This window comes from Myotis nattereri, assembly GCF_964212035.1.
Source record: "Myotis nattereri genome assembly, chromosome: 3".
In the NCBI taxonomy this organism is placed as follows: domain Eukaryota; kingdom Metazoa; phylum Chordata; class Mammalia; order Chiroptera; family Vespertilionidae; genus Myotis; species Myotis nattereri.
This window is the reverse complement of record NC_138077.1, coordinates 213,881,291-213,909,088: the sequence shown is the minus strand read 5'-3', so window position 1 is coordinate 213,909,088 and position 27,798 is coordinate 213,881,291. Positions and strand designations below refer to the sequence as shown.

Sequence of the window (27,798 nt, the reverse complement as noted above, 5' to 3'; positions counted from 1 at the left end):
CTTGGAGGGCAAAGCCTCCCAGCACAATTATGGCCAAAGGCTGTGGCTGTGAGCTTGACCTTATGGTCTGAACCTGTGGGCCCACGTGGCTGAGTGGTGTGGGCTGCAGGAGGTGCAGCAAGGAAACAAAGCTCTACCAGGTGCATGTGTTTGAGTGGATTCGAAACCCGCGAGAACGCTGTAAACATCTTGACCCGCCCTGACTTTGCCCCGTGGAATCTGCTATAAAATAAAGACTCGGCTCACAGGCCGTGGCCCGTCTCTCCATCCGAGAGCAGCGTCCCACCCAGCCCCAGCTTTATCCTCTTGTCTGTCTTCTCCATCCTTCACCACCGCCGCCCCCCTCAAGTTCACCCCTGGCCGTGCTGAGCGCAGCACACACAGGACCCACGGCCGAAGCAGAGCCCGGCTCGTCCCAGGGCACCAGGGAGGCCGCCCGCCGACCACGATGGAGGAACTGCTCTTGGTCTGGGCGCCTCCCTTGTTTTCCGAACAATTTCAGCAAACCCAGGCCCCTGTGGAGGCAGCCGGGGTGTGGCCCCGGACAGGTCACTCCGAGGGTGGCTGCTGAACGCGCCCAGCGCCGGAGTCGGGCCTTCGAGCCTCGAATTCCCCCCGACACGTACTAGCTGGCTGGCCTCGGCCTCAGCGTCCGCAGGATGGACACAGTCATGGCCGCCTGCGGGGTTTTGTAAGGATCCGTGTGACAGCCACGTGAAGCGTGACGCATGACATCGGCCCAAATGCTATCGCTAATTCAGTCAGAAAGCTTGTGTGGAAGCTTCGAAAGAAGCTCGCCAATGGGGTGGGCGAGCCCTGCGCAGCTCAGAGCGCAGCTTTGGGGTCAGCCAGTCCCGGTCTGGACCCCAGCCTGACCTCTCTGAGCCTCATGTCGCCCTCTGTCGGGTGGGGAGCAGCAGTGCCCCCTCCAGGCTGTGGGGCCCCAGGGATCAGGAGCTTTAATCACCAGGTCTGTCCCCCCCTCCCGGGAGCAGGGGCCCCAGCCTGCCGGGGAGGCCGGCCTCCTGCCCCTCGAGGCTGCTGTGCTGCGGAAGGCTGGCTGTGGGCCACACCCCGCTCCCTGGGGCCCGGGCATGCCAGGCGTCCTCAGCTCTGTGGCACCTCCTGCCACCCACTTCCTGGTTGGCCGCCGCCTTCCACCGAAATGGGCTTGCGTCTGGCCGTTCTGACCCAGGAGCTGGCACCGGGGGTGTTTTGGGGCCCTGTTTCCCAAGATGGGTTTGTGTTCGTGCTGAGCGGGGCTTGCGTGCTCCCCGCCCCCATCCAGGCCAACAGCCCTGTAGACTCCACCCCTCCTCTCCCCTCCTGCCCCCCACAGGCCAGGCTGCAGCTGCCCCTGTGACTGCCCTGCAGGACAGACAGAGCCTGCGTGGCCCTGTCAGCAGAGCCGCTGCAGCTCTCCCACCAGTGACTGCTGGCAGAGGGTGGGGTGCAGCCCAGCAGCCAGCCGGGGTGTCCGACTGGGACATAGTCCTGCCCCCGGAGCCGCTGGCTTCTGCTTTCATCCCTGGGCAGCGAGGTGGCTGGAGATCAAGAGCGCTGCAGGGTCACCTCTGTCGCCACCACGGGGCGCGAGGCGGTGCCAGCTGCCCGCAGCCCCTGCCAGCTCCCAGAGGCTCCTGCGCGGCTGCTGTCGCCTGGGAACCCCTGGCCTGGAATTCGGAGGCCAGGAAGTGAGGATGTCTGCCTTAAAAACAAGACAAATGGGTCCCCCCCCTTCTGCGAGGGACAGGGTAGCTGGGGGACCCCAGCCTTCCCCACCCTGCAGTTCTGTGCAGAAGCCCCAGCACCACAGCGTGGCCACCCCGTCATCTCCATTCGGGGGAGAAGGGCAGTGCTGGGCAGGCAGCTCCCTGGTGCCCAAGGGGCTTCCTCCTGCTCAGAGAAGCCGAGTGCTTCTGGCGAGGGCCCCTCCCTCCCCCACCCGCTCCCCCCCCACCCAGCCCCAGCCCAGCAGGATGTGGGAGCAGGGTGTGACCTCGGTGGAGGTGGAGGCCGGGAGCTGTGACTGCCTCCTGAATGAGTGGCTGCTGCGGGGCCTGGGCCTGGGCCTGGGCACTGGGATTGGTCATGGGGGTGCAGGCTGCTTCCCGAGTCTTCCCCTGCCTCGCTGCCGCTCACAAGGTCTGTAAAACACAGGTTCCCTCTGCTGGCACCAGATGGGGCCCCGTGCGGCACCCTTCCGCCTGGGGCCGCCCCATCAGGAGGCACGGCTGCCGATGAGGCCCCACCCATGGTCAGAGCCTCCGTTTCCTCCCAGGGCCTCAGCGGTGCTGACTGGCAGCCCAGCCATTGCCGTGCAGGGTCCTAGTGCAGCCAGAGCCCAGCCAGGCTTCTGTCCAGGGGCGGCAGGTGCCTGATTTGGTGGTGATGGGGGGCTGTGCAAGGGGATTTCCCGTCGATTTGGGACAGTTGGGATTTCTTGGCCGTGACCTTTACCTTAACTCTGACGTTGGTTAGATGTGAACGGGGCCTCCCCTCGCACCCGCCTGGACGGGGCTCTGTGCTGGGTCGACGTGTGTGATCAGGGACAGGCCTTTGAATGTCACTCTGAGAAGAGTGACATGTTTCACCTGTGACCTTTGTTAAGAAACTCCTAATGGGTCTCCGTGGTCCGGACGCTCCTGCTCTTGTCTGGCCACGTGAGGTCCACGCTGTTCAGTGGCAGGTGGGTGGGTCAGCGAGCCACTCGGCTCCTCCGGCTCCAGCCCGGGGGCTTGGAGGAGAGACAGGCCCCTCGTGGCAAAGAGCAGGCACCGGGCTGTGACCCTGCCCCAGGACATGCGCCCCGCTGGCCCCCACCACCCAAATCGCAGCAGACCTCATGGTGCTACTTAGGAACGGGCTTGTTGGTCTCCACACCCCTCCCCGCACCTGCTCTCACTTGCTCTCTGATGGCCCCACAGGCCGGCCCAGGGGCCATGTGCGCCTTGGCCAGACTCTCAGGCCTTGCCCCAGACTTGCTGAGAGGAGGCGGGTGTCTGGCTCCTGGGCGGGAGGTGGGCGGGGGGCGGCTAGGGGTGTTATGCAAGCGCCCTTCCGGATCTGTGCGGTTTCGAGCAGTTACACCTCTTCCTGTCTCTCCGAGGCCCACAGTCACCGCGGTGGCTGCTGCTGGCTGTGGCCGGCAAGGCGGTGGCCTTGTGCTGGGAACAGCCCCAGCCGAGCTTCAGGGCTGCGGCAGGAAGGCTCTCTAGGGCTCGAGAAGCAGGAGCTGGAGTCCCAGCCCTGAGGCTGCCAGGAAGATCAGCGATGTCCGTCTGTCTGTCTGTCACACCTGGCCAGCAGGAGCCTTGCTCTCCGCCCCTGCTTGGTCACATCCACTGAGCATCTGCCGTGTGGCTGGCACCCTGGGGCCCTGGGATTCATCTGTGAGCAAGAGAGACAAAGCTCTGGCCCAGGAGGTGCCGACACCCAGTGACTGCGGGCCTATGGGGAGGGAGTGACTGTGGGGGACGTCCCTCATGGTGTCATGGCGGCACCCTCCAAGGTAGCCGGGTCCTCACACCCTCCCTCATCAGAGGAGGGTTGGTCTTTGCAACCAGAGGACAAACTTCTCCATGAAAGACCCACAGCTTCTAGCTTCTTTACTCTGGGGAGGTTCCAGGCACCTGGTGTGAGAGGCTCGGGCCTCGCTGCCCTCAGCCACGCGAGCAAGACGTGTAAGAAGAGGAGCCCTAGGCCCCAGGCCAGCCTTCGGATCAGACTGCAGCCCCAGCCACCAGCAGCCTGACTCAAACTCGGGATAGACCCCAAGCCAGAACCGCCAGCCCCGTCCATCCCGATTCCTGACCCTCCAAAACCGGTGAGAAAGGCTTGTTTTAAGCTGCTAACCCTCGTCCCGTGCAACAGATAACTCCTACGTTATCACTCTTCCGACCTCAGCTATCGAGGGACAAGCCTTCTGGAACCTGTGAGGATCCTGCCTTTGGGTGCGGCCACAGAGGCCCTAAGAAGCACAGACTTCCTGCATGACATCGAGTCCTCCCTGTGTGTACCGGTCACATCCATGGGACTAGCCTTCTTCTGGAAAAGACAAGTAGCCTTCCGCCAGCAGAGAGCAGAGGCAGCGAAGGAAATGCAGGTGGCGTCGCAAGTCTGAGGACCTGGACAGTGGTTTCCTGGAGGGACGACAGCTGCCCGGGAGCAGGGACACGTCTGTGTGTGAGCGGCTTCGTGGCGCCAGTACCCAGGAGGGAGCCGTGAGCGGCGACTGGGCAAGAAGCACTCCCAGGCCGTGGCCCTCACCTTCCCTGCACCGCGGCCGGGCACAGGCCGGACCCAGCACCCTGGCCCTCCTTACGCCCCACATGCCCATGCACTGGCAGCACGTGCGATCCTCAAACCCCGTTATCACTTCTCGGAGGAAGAAACTGACACCTGGGAAGCCGGGGAGCATTGCCCGAGGCCACCCCAACAACGTCCGTCACGCGGACCCGGACCCATCTGAGCCCCGACCCGGCCTCACACCCTCCCGACAGCTGAACGGGTCTCCTCGTGTCACCCAGCCGATGGAGCTGGGGTGAGCTCGGGCACTCGGTGTGCTAGCTCCCTTTCCCATCGGGTCCGGCCCAGGGAGGCCCCAGCCACCCCGGTTTCTCGTGCCCAGGATCTACGATGCAGAGACCGTGGCCTGCTTTCCAGTCGTTGGAAGTAGCTCCTGCCACTCTCTGGAGCTGATGATCCTGGGTGTTAAGCCCTGGATGCGGATGCGCTCCCGGGAGTGCTCAGGCTAAAGCTCCGCCCACCTGCAGGAGAGTGGCGGGGCGGCTACAGCGAGCATCCCTTTCTCATGGTCCACAGGTCAGGTGGCTCTGCATCCCAGTCTAGACTGGGTGCACGTGCAGTCTTTGGACCAATGGGTTTGTCGTGGTGATGGCAGAGGCTCCAGGGCGAGTATCCAATGGCTGAGGCTGGAGCTGGTGCAGTGTGAGTGTGAGCGTATGTGAGTGTGAGTGAGTGTGTGAGCGTGTGTGTGTAAGAAGTGTGTGTGTGAGGGTGAGCAGTGTGTGATTGGGTGTGAGCGTGTGTGAGTGTGTGTATGTGTGTGTTGGGGGGCAGCTAGCAAAGTCACACAGCAAAGGACATGGCTACCAGGAGAAGTGAGGCACATGGTGGCCAATCAACCTCCTGTACCTCCCTCCTCCATCCTGAGCCAATCCGGTGGCAGCTCGGCCACCAGAGCATCTGGGTGACCCAGGCGTCCCAGCCAGGCCCCTCAGAAAGTGCCTCCTGTCATTTTGTGTCCATCCTGGACTCGCAGGCTCGGGGCTGACCTTTCTTTGCAGTTTCTTGGTTTAAGCTGCGTGTTCCTTTTCTTCTGTCTCCTGGACGCGCTAAATTCTTTCCATCTTGTGCAAGTGTCTCTGGGAGAGGGAGGAAGGGAGGGAGGGAGGGAGGGAGGAAAGGAGAGAGGGAGGGTGGGAGGGAGGGAGGGAGGAGAGGGAGAGAGGGACGAAATACAAGCAAATGAGGCGCAATGGTGAATAGGATGAAGAATATAGGGGTTTGTTGCTGTTGTGATTTTTTTACAACTTTTTTGACGTGTGAACATTTGGCGAATGGTCAGAAGGACAAAGCCTCCTGACCTCTTGGCCCCTGTCGTCGCCATCAGCTCACCCTGAGGTTTACCCGGCGGCTCTTCTCTTGGGCTCAGTGTTTCACGTCTGGCTTCTCTTTGCCCGCGAGGGAGGGTGGGCGGCCTGGTGAGCGCCCCTGCTTCAGTGTCTCCCTGTACAAGTCGGGTGTTTGCTCAAGGTCCACACAGGCCAGGGCCTAGGGCAGGAGACAGGGACCAGACTTTGGACCCCGAGCCAGCTGTCCCTCCTGGGCCTGGTGTGCTCTCAAATGGCTTATAGCTTCCCCTCCCCCCGCCACAGGGAGGTGGGGAAGGGGGTCCCCCCTCCTGTCTGCCTGCCTCCCTCCAAGGTGCCTGCCTTTGGCAGTATCCCTCTAGGACATCCGCTCCTCCAGGATTGGCTGCTGGGAGGATGCAGTTGCTCCTGATTGGATGGTGGCAGCTGTAGGGCCAGGAGGTGGGCTCTGGGCCGCAGCTGGCCCCTGGCTCAGGAAGTCCAGGCTGGGTAGGGGGAGGAGTGGGAGAGCTGGCCTCCCCAGGATGCCCTCCTAGTTGCCACAGGTGGTGCTGGTTGTCCCTGCACCTGTAGCTGCCTGAGCACCCACCCCCCACAGGGTGAGCATTGCAACCTCCAGAGAACACTGCCCTTGTTCATCGAACGGACAGCAACCCAGGTCCTCCACCACCGAGGGCAGCACCCCCATCCTCCTCCACCGAGGGCAGCACCCCCATCCTCCTCCACCGAGGGCAGCACCCCCATCCTCCTCCACCGAGGGCAGCACCCCCATCCTCCACCACCGAGGGCGTTCAAGGTTAACACACCGTCCCTCCAGCCACCCCCCTGGGCTTTCCCTGGGGGAGCCTTCAGCAGGCTGAGCTGTAGAGTCATTTAGGCATTCAGTAGTTCATTCATTCAACAAATATTTGAGTGTCTACTTGTGCCAGGCACAGCTGTGGACACAAGATAAAGCTGGCAACTTCGTGGGAGGGAGACAGGTCATAAATGAGATGGTGGGTGCCGTACGAGACGTGCTGGGTGGGGGATGATGCCGGGAAGGGACTGGGGGTGTGGGGGAAATGGGTTTGCTGTTCAAGGTAAGGTGTTCAGGAAAGACTCCATGAGAAGGCGGCCTTTGTAAAAGAGGCAGAGGTTGGGGGGCGGGGGGCCTTCAGAGGGATCTGCGGGTCAGAGGGCTCTGGTGGAGGATGACCAGGTGCAAAAGCCCTGAGGCTGGAGTGTCTGCGGGTTTGTGGGGCCTCAGGAGCCAGTGTGCGGGGGTGAGGTGAGCTCGGGGAACAACGGGGGGGTGGGGGAGGGGCAGATGGGGGTCCCAGACTGGTGCTGAGATTTGGGCTTTCGTTCTAAATAAAGTGAGGAGCCACTGGAAGGTTTTGGGCTAAGTAATGGCATCCTCTGATTGATGTCTAGGAGGCTCTTCCGGCTCCTGTGAAGTAGACCATGGGGGGAAGGTGGGAGCCAGGAGCCCCTTCGAAAGCTGTTGTGGGGACAAGAGAGAAGGTGGTGGCCGGGACCAGGGAGAGCTGGTGGGGATCCCTGCGAGAGGCGAGTGGTCCTGGATGCTCCTGGGGCGGGGGGGGGGGGGGATGATGAGTCCTTGCTGAGCTGGGATGACGGTGGAAGGGCAGGGCTGGGCACCATCGGAAGCTCAGCATGATCTATTGCTGCCCCAGATGTTACCACAGTCTTTACTCTCGGTGTCTGTGGGCCAGGAGGTGGGGCGCGGTCTCCCTGGGTCCCCCGCTTCAGCGCCTCCCAAACTGCATCAAGGTGTTGGTGGGGCTGGGCTCATATTCACAGGCTCGACTGGGGAGGGGGCCCCCCAAACTCGCACGGTGGTTTGAAGCATTCTGTCTTGTGGGCGGCTGGCCAGAGGTCACCCTCAGTTCCTTGCCATGTGGGCCTCTCCAACATGGCAACTTGCTTCATCAGAGCCAGCAAGTCAGAAAAGAGATGCCACTAGCAAGACAGAAGGCACCATCTACGTGCCTCATCACAGAAGTGACGTCCCATCACCCGTGCCACCTTCTGTGGTTAGAAGCAAGTCACTAGGTCCAGCGCTCACTCAGGGGGAGGGGGAACTACACAGGGCATGGGCACAAGGGCTGGGGGAGGCCTTGGACAAACTGCTTCCTTTTTAAAAAAATATATTTTCGCCCGGGCCGAGAATCAATGATTCTCTCTCATCATTGATGTTTCTGTCTCCTTCTCCCTTCCTCTCTGAAATCAATAAAGAAACATATTTTTTTTTAATATATTTTATTGATTTTTTACAGAGAGGAAGGGAGAGAGATAGAGAGTTAGAAACATCGATGAGAGAGAAACATCGACCAGCTGCCTCCTGCACATCCCCCACTGGGGAAGTGCCTGCAACCCAGGTACATGCCCTTGACCGGAATCGAACCCGGGACCTTTCAGTCCGCAGGCCGATGCTCTATCCGCTGAGCCAAACCGGCTTTGGCGAAACATATTTTTTTTTTTTTTTAAAAAAAATATTTTTTTCATTGATTTCAGAGAGGAAGGGAGAGGGAGGGAGGGGAAAGAGAAACATCAATGATGAGAGAATCATAGATCGGCTGCCTCCTGCACGCCACCCACTGGGGATCGAGCCTGCAACCTGGGCATGTGCACTGACTGGGAATCGAACCCTGACCCCCTGGTTCATAAGTTGTTGCTCAACCACAGAGCCACACTGGCCGGGCACAGGCTGCTTCCCTCACACTGAGCGGCCCCACCGGTGGCCTGCAGTGGACAGGAGTCGGAGTCAGGGGAGGGGAGGCAGCAAGGATGGCCCTGGGATGGGGAAGACGGAGTTCTGAGCCCACAGAGGCCCCGGGTGCCACTGTTTCTGCAGTTTGGGCAACAGAAATGTGCTCCCAGGGCCTCAGCAAAGCCACCGGGGCGGGCGAAGGACCCCCCAGGAGCGCTTGTGGGGGAAGTGGGGAGATGGGGCAGAAATCCTTCCCGTCCTTGGGCCCGGTCATCAGCCTTGTCTGAGCCCCCGCGGGTCTGTCTGTCTGTCTGATGAAGGACGGGCGATGACCTTCACCCTCGCAGAGCCTCCAGGCCAAACCCAGCTGGCCTTTCTGAACCTGCTCCCCCTCTGCTTCCCCCCAGAGCCTTCCCGCGTGAAGAGCCCCAGGCGGGACCAGTGAGCCGGCTCCATGTACCCAGAATCCACCACAGGCTCCCCAGCTCGGCTCTCCCTGCGGCAGACGGGCTCCCCCGGCATGATCTACAGGTGACTCCTGCCCCCCGCCCCCGCCCCGCCCCCATCCCCGTCAGTCCTGCCTCCAGGAGGAGCCCCCGAGGCCACTGTCTTCCTCTTGACCCGGGGAAGGACCGAGTGAGGCCCATGGGCTGTGAGGTGCAGGGGCAGGCGTGGTCCCTCCAGCTCCCCCATGCCCTGGGCGAGGCTCAGATGCCGGGAGGGTGGGGTGGGGTCTGCCTCTACCAAGCACAGCTCGGGTCTCTGGGTAAATCCCAGGCTGACCACAGGGAGGGGGCAGGAGGCATTGGGCCGAGCTCGGAACCCAGGCGGCATCACTGCACGAAACCGGGGCCCAGGTGGGGTCCTGGGGCCCCTCAGTCCTGGAGCGCTGGGACCTGCCTAGATGGTTATCGGCCTGAGCCCAGCCAGTGTCCCGGGAAGCCACAGGGGAAAGGACTGTCCCTCCAACAAGACCCTGAGAGCCCACAGTCGCATGCAGACTGGCCAGCGTGTGGGGTGACAGCCGGTCTCGGTTGGAGGTCTTTCCACCCAGACAGACCTTCCCCGGGTGGTGGGGGGAATGGGGGCGGGGGGGTACCTCCTCTCTTGTTTCCTCTTCTCTCTGTGTGTGAGTGAGGCAGGCCCAGGACCCGGGTCCCAACAGAACGGGCCTCTGACCCTACGCGCCACTGGGTGGCGCTGCCGCCGAGCGCTTGGGCCCGGCGCGCACCCTCCCGACAGCGCGGAGCCAGCGGCGCGGGGTGGGGCCGGGGCTGCGCGCGTCGCGACGGCTCCGGGCTGGCAGCTCCCTGTGGTTAATGCCGATTGTGGACTCTCTCTTCTCTCCCTCCTTCTCTCCCCCATTGCTGCCCGCAGTACTCGGTATGGGAGCCCCAAAAGACAGCTCCAGTTTTACAGGTAACGCGCGCCGCTTCCCTAAGCCGGCGCCCAGGGCAGGGGTGCGGGTGGGAGGGCCGAGCGCTCCGGTGGGTCGGTCGGTGCGCAGGGTGCGCTGGTGGTTTCTCGGAGATAGAATTCCCCGACGAGGTCCGGCCTGTCCCTGCGCCCTCTCTCCTGTCCTGGCCTAGACCGTGAGGTCGGGGTCGCGGGCTGATCTGGAATCGGCTTTGATTTTGGCAAAGGGGCTGGTGACACCTGCTCAGCTCGCGGGCGCCCCCTAAAGCGTCCCTCGGGCGCGGAGGAGGCGCTTTCCTTGCCGTCATGGGTCACGGTTTCGGGGTTCCCAGAGTAAAAGACGCTGTGGCCAGCCCGTCCGTCCGCTGTCCTTGGATGTGAGCTGATGGCAGCCTCCGGTGATCACAGGCCAGCTCCCGCTCAGGTGTGCGGCTCTGGCTCCGGGTCCGAGTGGCCTGGATGGGGGAGGCGGACTCGCTGGCGACGTTCTGATGCGTTTCCTTGCCCCTTGTCGGTGAATCAGCGCCCCGTGTCGCAGGGCGAGAGGCTCTGTCCCCAGGGATGTGATGCCCAGGGCACAGGCAGGTCGGTCAGCAGGGCCGGCTCGGGCTGTCCCGCCGCCTCCTGGGCAGCCGCTGCCCAACCCGCACAGCAGGGAGGCGCCCCAGGAGGGCGGCGCCCCAGGAGGGCGGTGCTTCCCGAAAGCTTGTAACTCTAGGTACTGACTCTACCACTTTTCTCCTTTCGGGAAAATGTCAGGATGGGGTCCGCGAGGTACCCCGCCGCCCTGGGATGGTGTGGGGACTCCGTGCGGCTCTTGGGGGCAGGGCTGTGGTGTCTGGCATTCGGGCCTGGGAAGCCACTGGGTCCAGAACCACCTCTCCAGCGTCAAGCATATCCACCTGTGACGGGTCGTGGGGTTCCTGCGACGCACCAGGCATCTCGGGCAGTGGGTGCAGGGCCGCGCTGGGCCCCTGCATGGCTCTTTCCCTCCCAAAGCCCTGGCACCCCTGACTGTGACCCTGGCCTGGGTCCTTGGGCTAATTTTGCCACTGCTTCAGGGCCTCCCATGAGCCCCCCCTTACAGAGCGCGCTAAAGAGATGCGCCCGCCTTGGTTGCACCCAGTTTTGCTAGGCATGATTTTGCCTGGACCAGTTGGGTGTGAACCTGGGCTTGCACATGCGCTTGGGTGAAATGTGTATTGTGGTGTCTGTATGCAACGGCCCAGCCTGTCAAAGCGAAGCGGGGGGGAGGAAAGGGGGAGGACCCGTCCCAGCAGGACCTGACCAGTGAATCCCAACATGCGTGGGCACTGCACCCTCCGACACCCGGCCTCTTCACTCCCGGGAGGAAAGGAGCACGAGACAGGCAGGCGGGAAAGGCCCCGTGGGCGTCCTCGTCACCCGGGCACTGACGTGGCTCCCGGTGGCATTAAGTCAGTCAGCCGTGCATGCAGTGGAGCCTCTCCGGGAACAGGGCAAAGGTGTTCAAGGCATGCCCTGCCCTCATCCCTGTATCCGTCAGCTGTTAACAGAATGCTGCATAACAAACAGCCCCCAAACTCATTGTTGTACGAGAGCCGTTCATTTCTGCTTGTGTGTCGTGGGTTGAATAGAGCTGGTCCATCCAGGCTGGACTCGGCACTGAGCTGTAGGTTGGGTCCAAGTGCTCATCCTCCCGTCCTTGCTAGCCAGGGCCTGTCCCAGGCCCATTCTTCTCGTGGCAGAAGCATCAGGGGGAAAGCAGAAACCTGTAAGGCAGTGGTTCTCAACCTTCCTAGTGCCGTGACCCTTTAATACAGTTCCTCATGTTGTGGTGACCCCCAATTTCATGGTTACAAATTGAACATAATTAAAGCATAGTGATTCATCACAAAAACAATATGTAATTATATATGTGTTTTCCGATGGTCTTAGGCGACCCCTGTGAAAGGGTCGTTCGACCCCCGAAGGGGTCGCGACCCACAGGTTGAGAACCGCTGCATCTGAAGGCCAAGGTTAGAACCCATGCACTGTCACTTCTGTGCATTCTTTTGGCCAAAGTGAGTCCCATGACCCAGCCCGATGTCAGAGGGCAGGAAAGATACTCCCCACCATCACCCCCGTGGGAGGAACCAGTGACACAGAGAGGGACAGAGGGTCGGCAACAGAAACGCCACCTGCCCAGGGCCCAAATGCCCCAAGTGTCCAAGGTGGACCGCGTCTGGAAGAAGGCTCGGGCGCTGCCGGGGACCCGAGGAGGACGGGGCCACAGCCCGCCAAAAGTCAGGGAGGCTCCTGGGAGAAGGCAGCACGGGGCTCTGAGCTGGACCTTGAGGTCTAGACAGGATTCAGCACAGAACCAGGAAGAACGTTCCAGTCGAGGCGACAGCCTGAGCCACGACTCGGAGAGGTGCACAGAGAACAGGAAATGGTGGCTTCACAGACGAGGCCGTCAGTCCTGGGACATGTGACAGGACTGTAGAGGTGGACGGGGGCCTGAGGAGGGAGGAGCTTGGGCTGCATCATGGGGCCCTGGGGAGCCATGGGCGGTGTTTGAGCAGGGCAGGGACCTGGCTGGATGTGGGTGACCAGGAGAGAGGGAGAAGGCTGAACCGCAGGAGCCGCGGGAAGAGGGAGGGAGCGGGCGGGGCACAGGAACCAGGTGTCTGGAGCTGGTCCATGGGCTTGTCAACCAGGACAGAGCAGCCGTGGCCCGGGGGAAGGAGACAGTTCGAAGCATGTCAGGCCGATGACCGCCTGTCAGTGAGGCCCAGGGCCACCTTCTGCCCAGGGGGACACGTGAGGCATGTGGTGGACTCGGGCCTTTGAGAAAAACCATCTCACTTCCGTAACAGGCCTTTCCAGAGGATAGCACCGCCAGTCACGCCCGTGTCCTCTAGGGCCACGCAGGCACATTCCACGTGCTTTCTCCTCGGGCCTGGGGCTGACTCCCTCCCACCGCCCCCCGCCCCCCACCCCCCACCTGGAGGCTGGTGGCCGCCATGCTGTCTGCAGGTTTGTCACGGGTGAGCAGCCCGGCCTCTGTCCAGAATCCCACATGCACTGGCTGTCCTGTTCGCTGCAAAGTGATGTCACGCTGAGACTTTTTGGCATCCTGGGGTCATGACCCTGGAGCAGGGGCTCCGCAGAGCTTCCCCCCAGAGCTCAGCCTCGAAGCATTTCCCGAACCCCAGGGCAGGACGCGTGCTGTGGGGAAGGGTCCCCGTGCCCCTACCTGCGGGCGTGGCCGGGTGGTGTCCAATAGCAGGCTTCCTGAACCTTCCGGCCATTTATGGGCACTGGGTACCAATATGGGCACATCCCAGTGGAAGGGGGGAGGGGCGTTCGTCCCCGTGTGCTGGGGAGAAGTCTCCCCAGACCTTAGCCCCTTGCGTATGGGTGGTGGTCACATGCCACGGGGACCCCGGCTCCCCTACTGCAGACACAGCTAGGGCTGTGATGGGGACGGGGCTGTACACCTGGGTCTCCCCACCGGGGTTCTATGGGGGGCAGTGGAGGCAGGGGTGGCCGGAGGCAATGGCAGGACCCCCAGCTGGTGCCCCCGCCAGCCCCAGCACCGAGTCGGCCTGGCCGGCAGCATCGCGAGCTGCACTTCCCGGGCGGGCGTTCAGGGGCTGCGGCCTCCTGAATAATTCAGCCTGTTTCCCGAGACAAGACGCCCTAATAGGACTAATGGACTTGCTGCCTCCCAGCCGACCCCTGGGGGCCGCGCCTGTTCAGCAGCTGCCTCAGGCGCTCCGCAGCGACACTCCCTAACGAGCAGCTGCGCAGACCCTGAGAGCGGCTGCTCATCAGCGGGGTGTCTTTTCCAACCAGCAGGCGCCAGAGCAGGTGAGCGGCCCTTCCCTCGGGGTCAGGGCAGCGCCTGCTTCGGGGTGCTGCCTGCGGACAGACGAGCGTCCGGGGACAGGATAACGGAGGGTGGTGTTCAGGGTGCATTGGGCTTTTTGGAAATTAGACCCGCTATGTTTTTCCAAAGCCTAAAACCTCCCCAAAGCCAGCCTTGGGTGACCATGGAGGGGAGCTGGGGGGAGTTGGGGGCTCAGTGCTGGCGCCTGCTTGCTCCCAGACCTGCCCTCCAGGGAGGCCGGGTGTCGGTTCTCACCGTGGGCTCACCGGGGAGGGTCAGCATTTTCCATTTCCCGGGAAGGGCAGAGGACGGCTGGTGGCTGTCGGGGCCCGCGCCTGAGCAGGCCGCTGCCTGGCTGTGCCTTGGCTTGCTGACGGGTTCGCGAGCAAAAGGGGTTTTGTTTCTGCTCCCACGCCTCGCTGACACCGCCGCGCATTACAGAGCCCGCTCCCTGACGCCGCTCCCTCGCACCCCGCTTTCAGGAACTGTGGCTGGTTCCTCCGATGGGGAGAGGAATGTCACGTTCAAAGAGACCTTCAGGCTCCTTCCAAACCCCCTGCTTTGGTGGCTTTCGGTAAACAGACCGGAGTTCAGAAACCCCGTGGGACGGCCCGTGGAGGCCGAGGCCGCATGATCCCGCCGGCTTAGCGAGGCCAGTGTCGCCTTCTCCCTCTTCCCATGTCCCGGGCTCCCTGACAAGTTTCTCAGGGCCCTGCCCTCCACAAGGAAGAGCCTGTAGGGTAATGGCTATTAGCAATGGCTATTGAGGGGGGGGCTGATTTTCCTTGGGATGGGGTACAGGAGGGGAGGGGGAGGAAGTCAGTGCTTTTGAGTTCTGAGAAGCGAGAGGGCTGGCCGGAGCCCCAATGATTCTTCCTGGGAACCCCTTTACCCAAGGACCCAACCCTGCTCGGAAGCCCTACGTGAGGAGGGCAGGAGCCACCCTGTCCGCCCAAACCAGCGGCAGCGGGGCCAGAAGAGCCTTCACGGGCCACACCTCCCTCCAGGGCCTTCAAAACGGGGGCGTTTCTCAGCTCCCCCCATGTTCTCCGCTGTGCTTGGCCCTCTGGCCACAGACCCCTTCCTGGGTGCCAGCTCCTCACCCCTGCACCTTTGCCCGGGGGCTGCCGTGCTCGCCCGCACTCACCGCTCCCAGCACCCCCGGCCCTTGCTGGCCACACCCGCCCTGCATGCATCTCACGAGGAAGGGGTGCTCCCTGCCAGGCGGGTGATAGTTGGCGTCCACATTTGATCCTAGTCACGTTTGGTACCTGCACGGCACCCTCGGATCACTCAAGCCCGTGTTCAGGTGTGCCTTCTAGAGAGGCCTGCCCTGCCTGCCACCCCCGCGCCCTCCACCCTTTGCGTGTATTTTTGTCCCCACGCCACTTATAACTGGTGTCATATCCCAGGTTGCTGGCGGCCACCTCCCTGTACCAGGCGGGTTCCCACGGCAACACCAGCCCCTGCCCAGCTGTCCGGCAGGCCCTGTGCAGACCAGGGCAGCCTGTGCTAGAGACCCTGATGGTCCCACTTCACAGACTTGGAGACAGGCCTAGAGCGGTCAGGTGCGGCCTGGATCGCACGGAGCGGGTGACAGGGCTGCCCTGTCCAGAACCTGGGCACGTAGCCATCTGCCGGCCCAGCTTCGGCGAGATTTCTGGAGCCACACCAGCTCGGGGTGCTGTTTGTGGGAAATGTCTTGAAAGCTAATGGCTATTGATCTCGGCCTGGCCGGGCCTGTTTTGGGGAAGTGCCCCTGCAGCTGCAGCCTGCCCACTGGGGACACGGACCCCAGGGAAGCCAGGACTGGCCTGCTCTTGCCCCACAGGGGGCTGGTTGCGGGCCACACGGCTGCCTCTGATGCAGCTGCCTGACACTGTCCTGAGTGAACTTGGAGACCGGGAGGAAGGGCGGGAGCTGGTGCTGCTGCCTTTCCTGAGACGAACCCGACCCGGAACCCCAGGCCCCTCTCCTGCCCAGGGTGATTCTCCTGGAAGGTGGGCCTTTCGCTCCAGGGGCATCGCTGCCTTAGCCTCCGGCAGTGACCTCAGTCCAAGCCCTGCAGGTATCAGAGGCCATGGGCCCTGCAGGCCCCCCTCCCCATGGATCTGAGCCACCCCTCCCCCCGGCCTGGGCCTGCATCAGGGAGCCGCCCAGCTCTGCCCGGTACTGTGGGCACTGCCAGGGAAACGCCCAGTGCCTGCTGGGGCACCGAGCAGGCAGCGGTGAACGCGGGCAGGAGAGTCCCGCCCTCCTGACCTTCAGGTCAGCAGATGCAGCAAGCAAGCTGCTCGGAGAAGCCTTGCACGTCAGAGGGCGGCGCGTGCTGCGGAGAAAATCCCAGCGGGAAGGGTGGGCTCACCCCAGGACCCGGCTGGCTCCGATGGCACCTCCGCCCTCGGAGACCAAGCAGCAGCCGGCGCAGCCCTCCCCAGGGACGACCGAGGTGGGGCAGTGCCGGCGCCTCCAGCTCCCAGGGCTGCGCTCCAGGGTCCCGCTCTGCAGCCGACCCATCTCTTATTGGTGATGGTGACGCTGTGGGGCCGCTGGGCTGGCATCGGGCCGGGCAAAGGGCTGGGCAGGTGCAGGGGGCACTCCGATTGCAGACCACCCCTGCCCCTGTGACCGTGTCCTCATTCCCGGTCAGAGATGCTGCTGCGGGGGAGGGGCAGAGCCATGAGGGGCCCTGGCTGCCTCCCTTGCTGCGTCCGTGAATCTCCCTGGCGGTCGCACTCGGCACACGTCCTCGTTGCCGTTGCCCGCGCTCTCAGGCGTCACTGTATGTCCGTCATGCGGGACACCTGGCCCTCGAAGGCCTGAGTTCCCATGTGATTTGGGGACTCACTCCCGCTTCCCTGCTGATGGACACTCATGTTGTTTTCCTTTCCAAGGGAGCATCATCATCATCATTTAGGGTTTTTAACACTTAAGCTTTGAAATGTCCCTAATAAACCTCCCCCGTCACCCTCCCTCAAACGCACCCGCTCAGAGTCTCTATTGCAAGAATTCGCGGATGGTGACATCCTAGTGACCACAGAGCGTGGAGCCCGGAGGGCGCTGCTGGTGCGTGCAGGGCGTGTGCGTGGACGGCTCTCCCTTCCCCCTCGCGTGATGGGCAGGCGCGCCCGGCATGGTCACACAGGCGTTTGCCTCGGCGACAGGTGCGCTGATGCTGCTGCCCAGGCACAGCCCTTCCCCTGGCCTTCCCCGGCAGGGCCTGCAGGGGGCGCTGTGCCGTCGTGTCTGGCTTTGGGGCCCTGCTAGCTGCATGCTGTGCCCCATTTCCCTTGGAGCACTCGCGTGCGAGTGCGCTGACTGGAATGCAGCTTCCCTGGGCTTGGCTCACAGTGCGGGGGCCGGCTGGTGCTGAGCCAGAGTCCTCGGGCCACGCAGCCTCGAGGACAGAGACGCACCCCAAGGGGTGTTCACCGCAGGGCCAGGCCCGTCCCCACACCCTTGTGGCCGTTCTCGTTGGAGGACGTGTCTCTGCCGCCGCCCTGCCCCGGCGCCAGCGTCCGGCCAGGGCAGTGGGGACAGCGGCCCTCGCTGACCCGTGGCCGCTCGGCCTTTCCCGTCTGGACAGTGGCGGCCCCCAGGCGGGACCATGCTGTCCATGACGTACAGCGAGAGCCTGCGGAGCGTGAGCAGCAGGTGTCACTCGGACTGGGCCCTGCACCCCGTGCGCCAGACCGACACCCTGGAGCTGCAGCGGCTGCGGGAGGTGCGGGCGGCCGCCCAGGCCCGGAACATGGAGAGCTTCCTCCGCATGCACGGCCTCTCGCTGGACGGCTGCACCGCCCGGCGCACCGGCATGAAGTACCGGTAAGGGCCGGCGCGGCGGGAGGCACCAGGACACGGCAGGGGGCAGCGACGGCCGCCGCCCAGGCAACCCGGGTAACGGCTTTATTGTGCGTTGCAGTAAATATCTTGTGTTTAAAAATTCCAACCATGCCCTGGCCAGTTTGCTAAGTGGTTAGAGCATCGACCCACGGACCAAGGGTTGCAGGTTCGATACCTGATCAAGGGCACATACCTTGGTTGCAGGTTTGATCCCCAGCCCAGGGGCGTGAGCAGAAGGCAACCTGTCGATGTGTCTCTCTCACATCAATGTTTCTCTCCCCCTCCCCCTCCTCCCTCCCTTCCACTCTCTCTAAAAATCAGTGGAGAAAATATCCTCGGTGAGGATTTTTTAAAAACTTCCAACCACGCAGAAACATGGCAGAGGAAAGTGGAGGACTGTGCAGCCCTGTCCTCCAGGGACAAGCACTAAGTTTGGGACATTGTGGGCGAAAACAGGATGTGGTTTCTACAGCGGTTCTCAACCTGTGGGTCGCGACCCCTTTGGTGGTCGAACGACCCTCTCACAGGGGCCGCCTAAGACCATCCTGCAGATCAGATATTTACATGACGATTCATCACAGCAGCAACATGACAGCTATGAAGTAGCCACGGAAATAATGTTATGGTTGGGTCACCACATGAGGAACTGTATTTAAAGGGCCAGAAGGTGGAGAACCACTGGCTTTCTAGAAAAAAGGGGTAGACGCGCTCGCTCTTCCATTTGTCTGCAGCGTCGCTGGGCAGCGAGTCACCGGGGGCAAGGCTGCGCCCCTCCTTTGCGTCCTCGTGGGCAGCGGTCCCCCGCAGGCGGCCTCTGGGTGGGTGGCTGCAGCTACACCTGTAACTCTCGTAGCAAAGGCTGGGGCTTCGCGGTCCCTGTGGTCTCCGGGTGACGGGCGTGTAGGGCTCTCGGACCCCGGGAGGACGTCCTGGTGAGCTGGCCGCTCTTTGAAATCAGCACCAGGGACAGCACTCGGGCCGGCCCACCCTGTCCTCCCGCCTCAGCGAGGGGCCAGACCGGCGCTTACGTGTTCATTTCTAAATTGCATCCGTGCGGCTTTATTCCCGTGCTTCCCGGGGATAAGCCCTCGCCAGAGCCAGTCGGCCAGAAGGGACCCCCCCCCGCCCCCCGCCGCCCAGTCTGGGTACCGTTGCCAGATTTAGCAAATTAAAGCGCAAGATGCCCATTTACACTTGAATTTCAAATAAGCAACAAATCAATTTTGGGGGGGAGGGAGGGGGTGCAGAGAGTATGTCCCACGAGTTATTTGGGACACATTATTCTAAAAAGAGAGTCGTTGCTTGTGGGCGCTCGGATTCCACCGGGTGTCCTGCATTTGACCTCTGCTCCCGCCTCACTCGGGCCCCGGGGTGACCTGGCTGGTCTCTGGAGGCCAGCCCCGGCGCGTTAGCGTTTTCTCCTGCGGCCGAGGGGTTTGGGCCTCCAGCTCTTTGTTTGAACATGTGCTTGTGGTTTAAAGAAACAGCACTCCATCAGATGGCAGCCTGTGGGACCCCGATACCTGGCCAGAGCACAGGAAAACAGCACCTCTCGCAGCTCTTGGTGAAAATGCAGCTTCCCAGGCCCAGCCCCGGAACCACCGATTCAGTACGCCTGGGGGGCGCCCAGGGGTCTGCATGTGGGACAAGCTTCCCTGGTGGCTGCTCAGGTGCTGAGCAGCCCTGCCAGAGCCGAGGAGCACCCCGAGCCTGGGGCAGGGCCAGGGGCAGGGCCGTTGCCATCTGCAGCTCTCCAGGCCTGTGGGCTCCCGGCAGACAGGGCGTGTGGTCCTGCCTGCAGAGTCCAGCCCGTGGGGGGCTGAGCTGGTGAAGGGCCAGCACCGCAGGCCGCCATCCACCTCCCCCCCACCCCCGGGGCCACGTGGACAGGTGGGTCCTGGGGCGCCCCTCCCTGGCCTCGGTAGGTGGCATCTGAGACCTGCCAGCCCCTCTGTCCCCCAGGTGGGTCGGGGTCCCACCCTCAGGGAGCGGCTCCTGCTGCCACGTCAGGCCCGTGTGCAGGGGGAGGATGAAGGGGTACACCCACCCGTGGGGAGTGATGGAAGAATCTCCCATCTGGGCCTACACTGACTCCCAGAAAGCCCCTCTATGCTGGAGGCCCACGGGGGTGCCAGGCCCCGTGTGAGCGCTTTGCAGGCGCGATCTGACCACACCTTTGTGATTCGCGCTGGCCCCGAGACCCCTGAGGCTGGGAGGGAAGTCGCCGCCCCGAGCCGCCAGCTCACACGCAGGGGGCCCAGGACCCGACACAGCCTAGTCTTCACTCCTGTGTCAAAAGGCAGGGCCGGGGCTGGGAGCCAGCTCAGCCACGGTCGTGCAGACGCCCCTGGTGGGTCTTCTCTGGGCCCTGTCAGAGCAGAGGGAGCAGCCGGCAGGGGCAGAGGTGTCTGGGGGCCGAGCTGGGAGGGACACAGGGCTCCTCGGCCACGCCCCTCACTTTGTCATCGGAAGTCAAGCCCCAGAGAGGGCAGGACGCCCACCTGGGGTCCCACGGAGAGTTAGCAGCGGAGCCTGGGCTGGCCCCCGCCTGCCTCCTGTCGGTGCCCTTTCTCAGCCCCTCCCAAGGGCAGAAAGCACACAGACATCGGCTTTGGCAACGCCCACCCTGCAGGGGCAGCGTCATGCGGGGGGTCAGAGGGCAAAGCCTTCCCGCCAACAGGGACAGCTCCCTGGGTTTCAGGACCCCGTGAGGGTGAGTGTGGGAAGGAGGGTGGCATGGGTGTGTGTTGGCACCTGCTGAGACCCCAGGCCATGGCAGTGCTGGCACTTCTCGGGTCTCCGTCCCTGAGCCCATGGCATCATCACCAGGCAGAGCGGCTTTCTCCTTCGCGTCTGGGGATCTGGCTTCTCCTTGCGCCAAGCCCGGGGGAGGCCCCACTGGCCTGGGCAAGGTCCACGAGCAGATGGTGCCGCCGGAGCCGCACGAGCTCGGCCGCCCACTGGCTGCGCTGCCTGCCTCTCCCCGTCCTGGCCGGGCGGCCGTCAGCCTGGAGCAGCCGGTGCCGCCGCTGCCTCCGCCGGGATGGCCAGAGCAGAGGCTTATGCAGTCGCCTCGTTAATAATGAATCGCCGGGTGCCTCCTGAGCCCCCCGCCGGTCACCTGATGGACCTGGTGGGCGTCCGGCCCCTCGGTGTGCAGCCCGGGAGCTGAGCGCCAGGCGCCCTCCCGGAGACTCGGGGAAGCCTGCATGGCAGCTGCTCCCGGAGCCCCAGGCCTCCGCCCGCTGCCCACGAGGGGCCCTCCCTCCTCCCGTCAGAGGCTACAATGTCGCTCATTGGTCAGGAGTAACTGGCAGCCCAGCCCTGCTGGACACAGGGGGGCCGGGCAGCCAGAGCCAGAGGGTGAGGGCGGAGGAGGGACCCGGGGAAGAGGTGAGAGGTCTCCCCAGCCCCGCTGGGAATCCGATCCCCGGGCCGGAAGGTGCACGGGCGTCCGTTCTCTCCGTCCTTGTCTTGGGAAACCCTCGCTCCTGAAGGAAGGCCTTGCCGTTCCTCCGCCTTCAGGGATAAAGTCTCGTCGCCGTCGGAGAAGGGGCAGATGACTTCAGAGCCCGGAAGGAGGGGGGAGGCGCCCCGGAGCTGAGGGCCAGCACCCCTCAGCATGCAGGTGTCCTTCGTGTGCTCCGAGCATGGCCTCAAGGGCCGGGGCCCCGAGGAGCGGCTGGGCCGGCCGGCCGCCAGCAGCCCAAGCCTGGGGACCCGTGGCCGCTTCCGCGCTGTGGCCATGGTGGCCCGGAGCCTGGGACAGCTGTCGGTGCAGAGCCACCCGAGCGTCAGTGACTCCGCCGGCGGGAAGCAGCCGGGGATGAAGTGCAGGTAGGAGGCGGAGATGGCTTTGCCGGCGGGGTGCCCTCCCCCACCCCACTGGGAGCGCCGGTAAATCTGCAGATCCCGTCGGACTGGGCCAGTTTGCGAGCTCAGAGGCCAGGAGGGGCTCTGGTAGCCGTGGCGGGCGGGTGAGAAGTAGCATGGAGGCTGGGTCAGCCCCACGTTTCTTCACGGCGCAGGGAGAGGGGGTGCATGGCGGCCGGTCTGTTTCTGTTTGGGGTGGGGGGTTGCCATAGCCAAGCCCTCAATGTCAGGCTCTGTGATTCTGTGATGCTTCCTCTTCCCGGGAACCCCGGGCCCCGGCCACAGGCCCCTGCCCTCCCCCTGGGCACAGGGCCCACGGGTGGTCCGAGGTCTTTGCAGCCAGGCCACGGTGACAAGCGTTCGTGTGATGGTCCGGGACCACCCGGTGACCCTGGGATGGAATTAATGTTCCCTCCCCGGCCCGAGCCAGGCCCCCGGCAGGACTGTCGCTCCGGGCTCAGAGCCGCCGCTGGGGTCTCCTGTGGATGCTCAGCCCACGGTGAGGACACCAGCTGTCACGTGTCCCTCTGCTCGGGCGCCGGCCCCCAGGGCTGCGGCTCGCACTGTGTCCTGTTCCTGGAGACAGTTGGGGGGCAGGGACCCTCCTGCCACCCCTTGCATCGCACCCCACTGCTCCACCCAGGCTCTTGCCCAGACACTCGGTGGGCTCGCCCCGGTGGGAAATGGGGCCCAGCTTTGTGCAAAGGGCCCCGGGGGAGGGTTGTGGGCACCCTGCTGCCGGCCTGGCCTTCCTAACTCCCCGTGCGCCTCTCTGCTGGAGCCCCTATTAGTCGAGAACAGCATTCTGGGAGAGGGGAGCCCACACAACCCACCTGCAGTTCCGGGAAGGCTGGCAGGTCGCTGGCTCCGGTTCCGCGGGGAAGTGCTGCCAGCCCTCTCCGATCAGACGCTCCCGCGGCCCAGAAAGACCAGAGGCTCCTGCTGCGTTTTGGGGGCGTCTGGGCTGATGGCTGGTGCTGGTGGCAACTCAAAAGTGAGGGGTCGGTCCTGACAACCGAGGTGTAGAGATTAACCCTCCCCACAACCAGGGCCCCCAAGTGGGACCGGCGCCCCCTGGAGGTGAGTGCTGGAATCACCGAGTCCTTCCGCATCTGAGCCCGTGTCCTCCCCCCCTGGTCCTGGGGGAGGCATCTGAGCCCGTGTCCTCCCCCCCTGGTCCTGGGGGAGGCATTTGAGCCTGTGTCCTCCCCCTAGTCCTGGGGGAGGCCTGACTCTCTGTGATGAGCCTCCAGGAAGCAGGCGTTGGCTCCACCCTCTGAGCTCAGGGAGGACCACCCGGGATGGAATCTCCGTTCTGGAAGCTCTGGGGGCTCCGATCTCCTGCTAAGTGGGGATCAAAAGCTAAGAGTAAACAGGAGACACCTTCCATTTTGATGCCTGTTACCCCTGCGATCTTTGAGTCCATCTGGTATCCTCGAAGGGCCAGCTCTAAAAATACAAAGCGCTGTGTAAGTGGAAGGAGTGGCCATCAACGCGACTTCCCTCCTGAGAGCCTCAGTCACTGAGGACCAGATCTCAGAGCCTGAGTGCTCAAGATGACTGTGTGCACCTGTGTGCACTTGTATATGCACCTGTGTGTGCACATGTGCTTCTGTGTATGCGCTCCTGTGTGTGCGCCTGTGTGCCCACCTGTGTGTGCATCTCTGTGTGCACCTTTGGGCTCCTGTGTGTGCACGTGTGCACCTGGGTGTGCATCCGTGGGCACGTGTACATGTGCGACACCTGTGGGGGCAGGACGGCGAGGCAGTAAAGGGAGAGAGATGCTCGTTGGGCTGGGCCATTGCAGTCTGAGGACCTGGGCTCAGATCCCAGCTCCACTACTTCCTAACCCAGGACCCCATCTGTCCTTACGTGTGGCCGGCGGGAGAGCTGCCCTTGGGGTGCAGGAGGGGGAGGTGGGTTCCTCCTCTGTGGGGTGTTTCATCGCCGCCAAAATGGAAGTCAGAGCTCAAACCACGGGCGCCCTTGCTGAGCATGGGGTTCCTGCCTCACGGGGAACCTGCCCCACAGGGTTCCTGCCTCACGACCACCTGCCCCCTGGGGTTGCTCCATAATGACCGTCCGAGGGCCACAGCCAGGGGACGGGGGGCTGCAGGATGCTGGATCCCACTCTGCCCCCACCCTGACCATCCTCAGGAAGCTGGCCCTCGCCAGGGGCGTGATCAGGGCCAGGCCTCCAGCCACCCCTGTCGCTCTGAGGGAACAAAAGGGTGGCCAGCACGGGGGCCAGGAGCCTGCCAGAGGGCCCAGCGCTCAGTGCAAAGCAGCAGTCAAGCCCGGCGTCAGGGGAGCAGCCACTAGGTCCTGAGTCTGCCAGGGCCTTCGCTCTCACCCCGAGTTACACGCTGCCCCCCCCCCCCCGCCAGGCCCACCTTAGGGAGTCGGGAGTCTTCGAGCAGGCAGACCTGCTGACAGGCAGTCACCCGCACTGACCGGAAAACGTCCTGGTCCCTTCTCCATCAAACCAGCTCATCAAAGCCATGCTGCTTCCACGGACCACGCGTTGGTCCTCCGCCCAGGTGGCCGAAGGGAAGGGCCTGGACTATTTTTAAAGCGTCTGTCATTGCCCAGAACCTGGGCGCAGCGTTCAGTGGTTCCCGGCATCTGATGGCCACGTGACCTCAGCACTGGCCTTTCTTGGCGAAGGTTAAACCCGAGAGCCCTCAGCAGCGTTTTTCCCAGACCACAGGAGAGAATGAGCCAAATTAACGGAGACGGGCTTTATTTGGGCTTAGAGATTTAGCAAACTATTTAAAACATGTTTTTATTGATTTTAAAAAGAGAGGAAGGGAGGAGATAGAAACATCGATGAGAGAAACATCAACATCGATTGGCTGCCTCCTGCACACCCCCTGCTGGGAATCAAATCCGCAACCAGAGCACGTGCCCTGCCCGGGAATCCAGTCCTGACCTCCTGGTTCACAGGTCGATGCTCAACCACTGAGCTGCACCGGCCGGGCTTAGCCAAGTGTTTTATCGTTGGGTCAAGTTACCAGGGGGGGAAAGTCTGTAGGAAATGGCTTTTGCGTCTTGAAAGTTCCAAGCAGCAGCGTGTCACCAGCCATGGCCCAGATGACGTTGTGGTTTGTGGAGAGCCCCACCCCCATGGGGCAGCGGATTTAAGCGGCTTTTAGCCCAGAGATGCCCTGTCCCTTCTCATTTCTTCTCCGAGGCCTGGCAGCGGATGGCAGAGCTAATACCGTCATTTGAACTGGGAAACGCCGTGAGCGGGGTAACCGTGGCATCACGTGGCGTCCTACTTTTGCTAAATTATTCCTGTGGGCGGGGGGCGGAGAGCAGCTGGAGAGCCGTGCGCCCGGGACGCTGCCCTGGCACGGGAGGAAACCCAGCCCGTCTGGTGGGCGAGAGGCCGCGCCATCACAGCCACAGACACAGGTGGGCGCGGCCCGTGTTCTGCGTCCTCCCCTGAAGATGGAGCACGGCCTGGGTCCCCCTCCAGCACCTGGGCTTACCTCGACCAGGTGCCGGGCTCTGAACACCTGGGCATCGCAGACGGGGTTCTGAGGGGCCCATGTACGTGCCCGTGTCCGGGAAGGGCTTTCTCAAGGGATCTGTGTCCCCAAAACTGGTAAGAACTGCTGATCGGAGCCTTCGGTTCTTTTTGTTTTGTTACCAGACGGCTTCCGAGCCAGGGTCTAACTTCTCGCCACGTGTGCTTTCCAGCTCGTGCGGGGAACGTGACCGCAGCTCGGAGCACACCTGGCCGGGGCGAGTGCCGGGGGAGGGCGAGCCTCTGTGCAGCAGCCACAGGGCAGGTTGCTCTGGGTGGGCACTGACGCGCGGTGCTGAGGCGCCCTTGGGTTACGTCACGATTCACAGGAGAAAACAAGGGCGGCTTCCATCCCCTCTGAGCACCTGCAACGAGAAGCCCATTTGATTTGTCCGCGTGAGGAAGGGGGCCGCCGTCCGCGCTCCGTGCTGCCTGTCGTGAAACAGCACGTGCAGGGTCAGCGCCCTGTGCGCCGTGCCCAGCACATGTGCCAGCTCGGGGCCTCCTCCTGGCCGCCCCGTGGGAGACGCGTGGTGATCCCAGCCTGTGTCCTGTGCTCTGTGCCCGGGCACATGTGCCAGTTCGGGGCCTCCTCCTGGCCGCCCCGTGGGAGGCGTGTGGTGATCCCAGCCTGTGTCCTGTGCACTGTGCCCGGGCACATGTGCCAGTTCGGGGCCTCCTGGCCGCACCGTGGGAGGCGTGTGGCAAGCCCAGCCTGTGTCCTGTGCACTGTGCCCGGGCACATGTGCCAGCTCGGGGCTCCTGGCCGCCCCTGGGAGGCGCGTGGCGAGCCCAGCCTGCAGATGCGCAGGCAGAGGCGTCGGGCCCAGACTGCTCGGCCATGAAGGTGGGGCCAGGATTTGAGCTCCGGCTGCGGAACCTCTGCCCGACGTGCCCGCCTCCCACAGGGAAGCCAGCGCCAGTGCGTCCTCACGCGGGGCATGTCCCAGCTCCGTGGGAGCAGCCGCGGCAGCAGAGCCGGCTTAGTGGGGAACCTGACAAGAAAGCTGACGATTTCGGGGTGCCTTACGTTTGGTGGCACCTTAGACTGCTTGCAAACTGCTTACGAGTTATGGGATCCACACCTCACCACTGCCTGCCTGCAAAGCGGGTGGGGCCCAGGCCTTGTAACCAGGGAAACCGAGGCTGCGGAGGGTCAGGTGGACCTTGTCAGAGATGGGCAGGGCAGGCTCAGGCCTGGAGAGGAACTGAGGACACAGCACCCACTGAAGTTAGAAGTGGGGTAGCCCTCGGGGAAGGAGGCTGGGGCTCACAGCCGGCGCCTCCGGCATTTCTCCGACTTCCTGCCGCCTGGAGGGGGTCGCACCCGGGCTGGTCCCAGGACCAGGCTCCTGGCATCAGGATCCCACCAGGAAGTGGAGTCAACACCGGAGGGTCAGGGCCCAGCCGTGGGGTCACCACCCTGCGCTTCTCAACTCACCATCTGGGCAGCTCACATCCTGTGTCCCCAGTAAGGGGGGGGGGGCGTATTCTGGAGCCGGCTGCCTAGGGGGTCACACAGAGGCTGGGGCTCAGCCCAGCAGGAACCGGCACCCACCGTGGAGCCCCCACTCCTGCTGCTCAGGGGCGTGGCCCAGGACGCGGGCGTGACACTAACGAAGGGGAAGGAGGGCATTCCGGGGAGGACCCGCGGCCGGTACCGCAGGCTGAGTCCATCTCGTTTCAGCCGGGAAACGAGTCAACGGTTCCATTTTCCCTCCGAGGTGGCCCTGCCTGGTCACCAACATGGCCTGTCCCAGCCCGTGCTGAGCCCAATGTGCACGTGGGACGGCGACAGTGGCCCGTTACCCCAGGGCAGCCAGCAGCTGGCCTCTCTCTGAAGGTCGCCCTTGGCTTCAGAGCCTCCAACAGCGTTGGCTGGGGAGGGGGGGGGGGGGGGTGGAGTCAGGGAGCCGGCTCTTAGAACAGCAGGAGCTGGGGGAGCTGCCCTGGATTAAAGAAGACAGCCGAGGATAAAGCTGGGGCCGGGTGGGACGCTGCTCTCGGACGGAGAGACAGGCCACGGCCTGCGAGCCGAGTCTTTATTTTATAGCAGATTCCACGAGGCAAAGTCAGGGCGGGTCAAGATGTTTACAATGTTCTCGCGGGTTTCGAATTTACTCAGTTACCTGCACCTGAACTCTATCAAGCTTTGTTTTGGCAGCACTGGCTGTACCTCCCGCAGCCCATATCACTGAGCCACCTGGGCCCACAGGTTCGGACCATAAGGTCAAGCTCACAGCCACAGCCTTTGGCCATAATTGTGCTGGGAGGCTTTGCCCTCCAAGCTGGGACTTGCACGTGGCTTTGCCACGAGAGGACCTGCCCCCTCATTAGTCCGAGGCTTGAACCTGTCCAAACGCTGTAGCTGCTCTCCACAGAAAGGTGGGGGCTGGGGAGCTGCAGTGGGAAAGGTGGGGGGTGGGGGAGCTGCAGTGGGAAAGGTGGGGGTGGGGGAGCTGCAGTGGGAAAGGTGGGGGGTGAGGGAGCTGCAGTGGGAAAGGTGGGGGTGGGGGAGCTGCAGTGGGAAAGGTGGGGGTGGGGGAGCTGCAGTGGGAAAGGTGGAGGCTGGGGGAGCTGCAGTGGGAAAGGTGGGGGTGGGGGAGCTGCAGTGGGAAAGGTGGGGGCTGGGGGAGCTGCAGTGGGAAAGGTGGGGGCTGGGGGAGCTGCAATGGGAAAGGTGGGGGTGGGGGAGCTGCAGTGGGAACGGTGGGGGCTGGGGGAGCTGCAGTGGGAAAGGTGGGGGCTGGGGGAGCTGCAGTGGGAAAGGTGGGGGTGGGGGAGCTGCAGTGGGAACGGTGGGGGCTGGGGGAGCTGCAGTGGGAAAGGTGGGGGCTGGGGGAGCTGCAGTGGGAAAGGTGGGGGCTGGGGGAGCTGCAGTGGGAAAGGTGGGGGCTGGGGGAGCTGCAGTGGGAAAGGTGGGGGTGGGGGAGCTGCAGTGGGAAAGGTGGGG

General features: G+C 63.5%; 1 protein-coding gene across 3 annotated transcripts in view; it reads left to right on the top strand.

The window, feature by feature from the left end:
- The window catches only part of KCNAB2 (potassium voltage-gated channel subfamily A regulatory beta subunit 2), a 63,192-nt gene that overhangs the window by 14,248 nt on the left and 21,146 nt on the right, over nucleotides 1–27,798 (top strand). For 2 of the 3 annotated variants that reach the window (XR_013995637.1, XM_081085485.1), the window contains exons 2-3: nucleotides 8,736–8,859; nucleotides 9,706–9,747. The exons of the other annotated variant lie outside the window; for it this stretch is intronic. Coding sequence is in view for 1 of the 2 variants with exons in the window: in XM_081085485.1 (XP_080941611.1) it covers nucleotides 8,783–8,859; nucleotides 9,706–9,747 (119 nt within the window). In the remaining variant the exon portion in view is untranslated. The remainder of the gene's footprint in view (nucleotides 1–8,735; nucleotides 8,860–9,705; nucleotides 9,748–27,798) is intronic. 3 annotated transcript variants of the gene reach the window in all.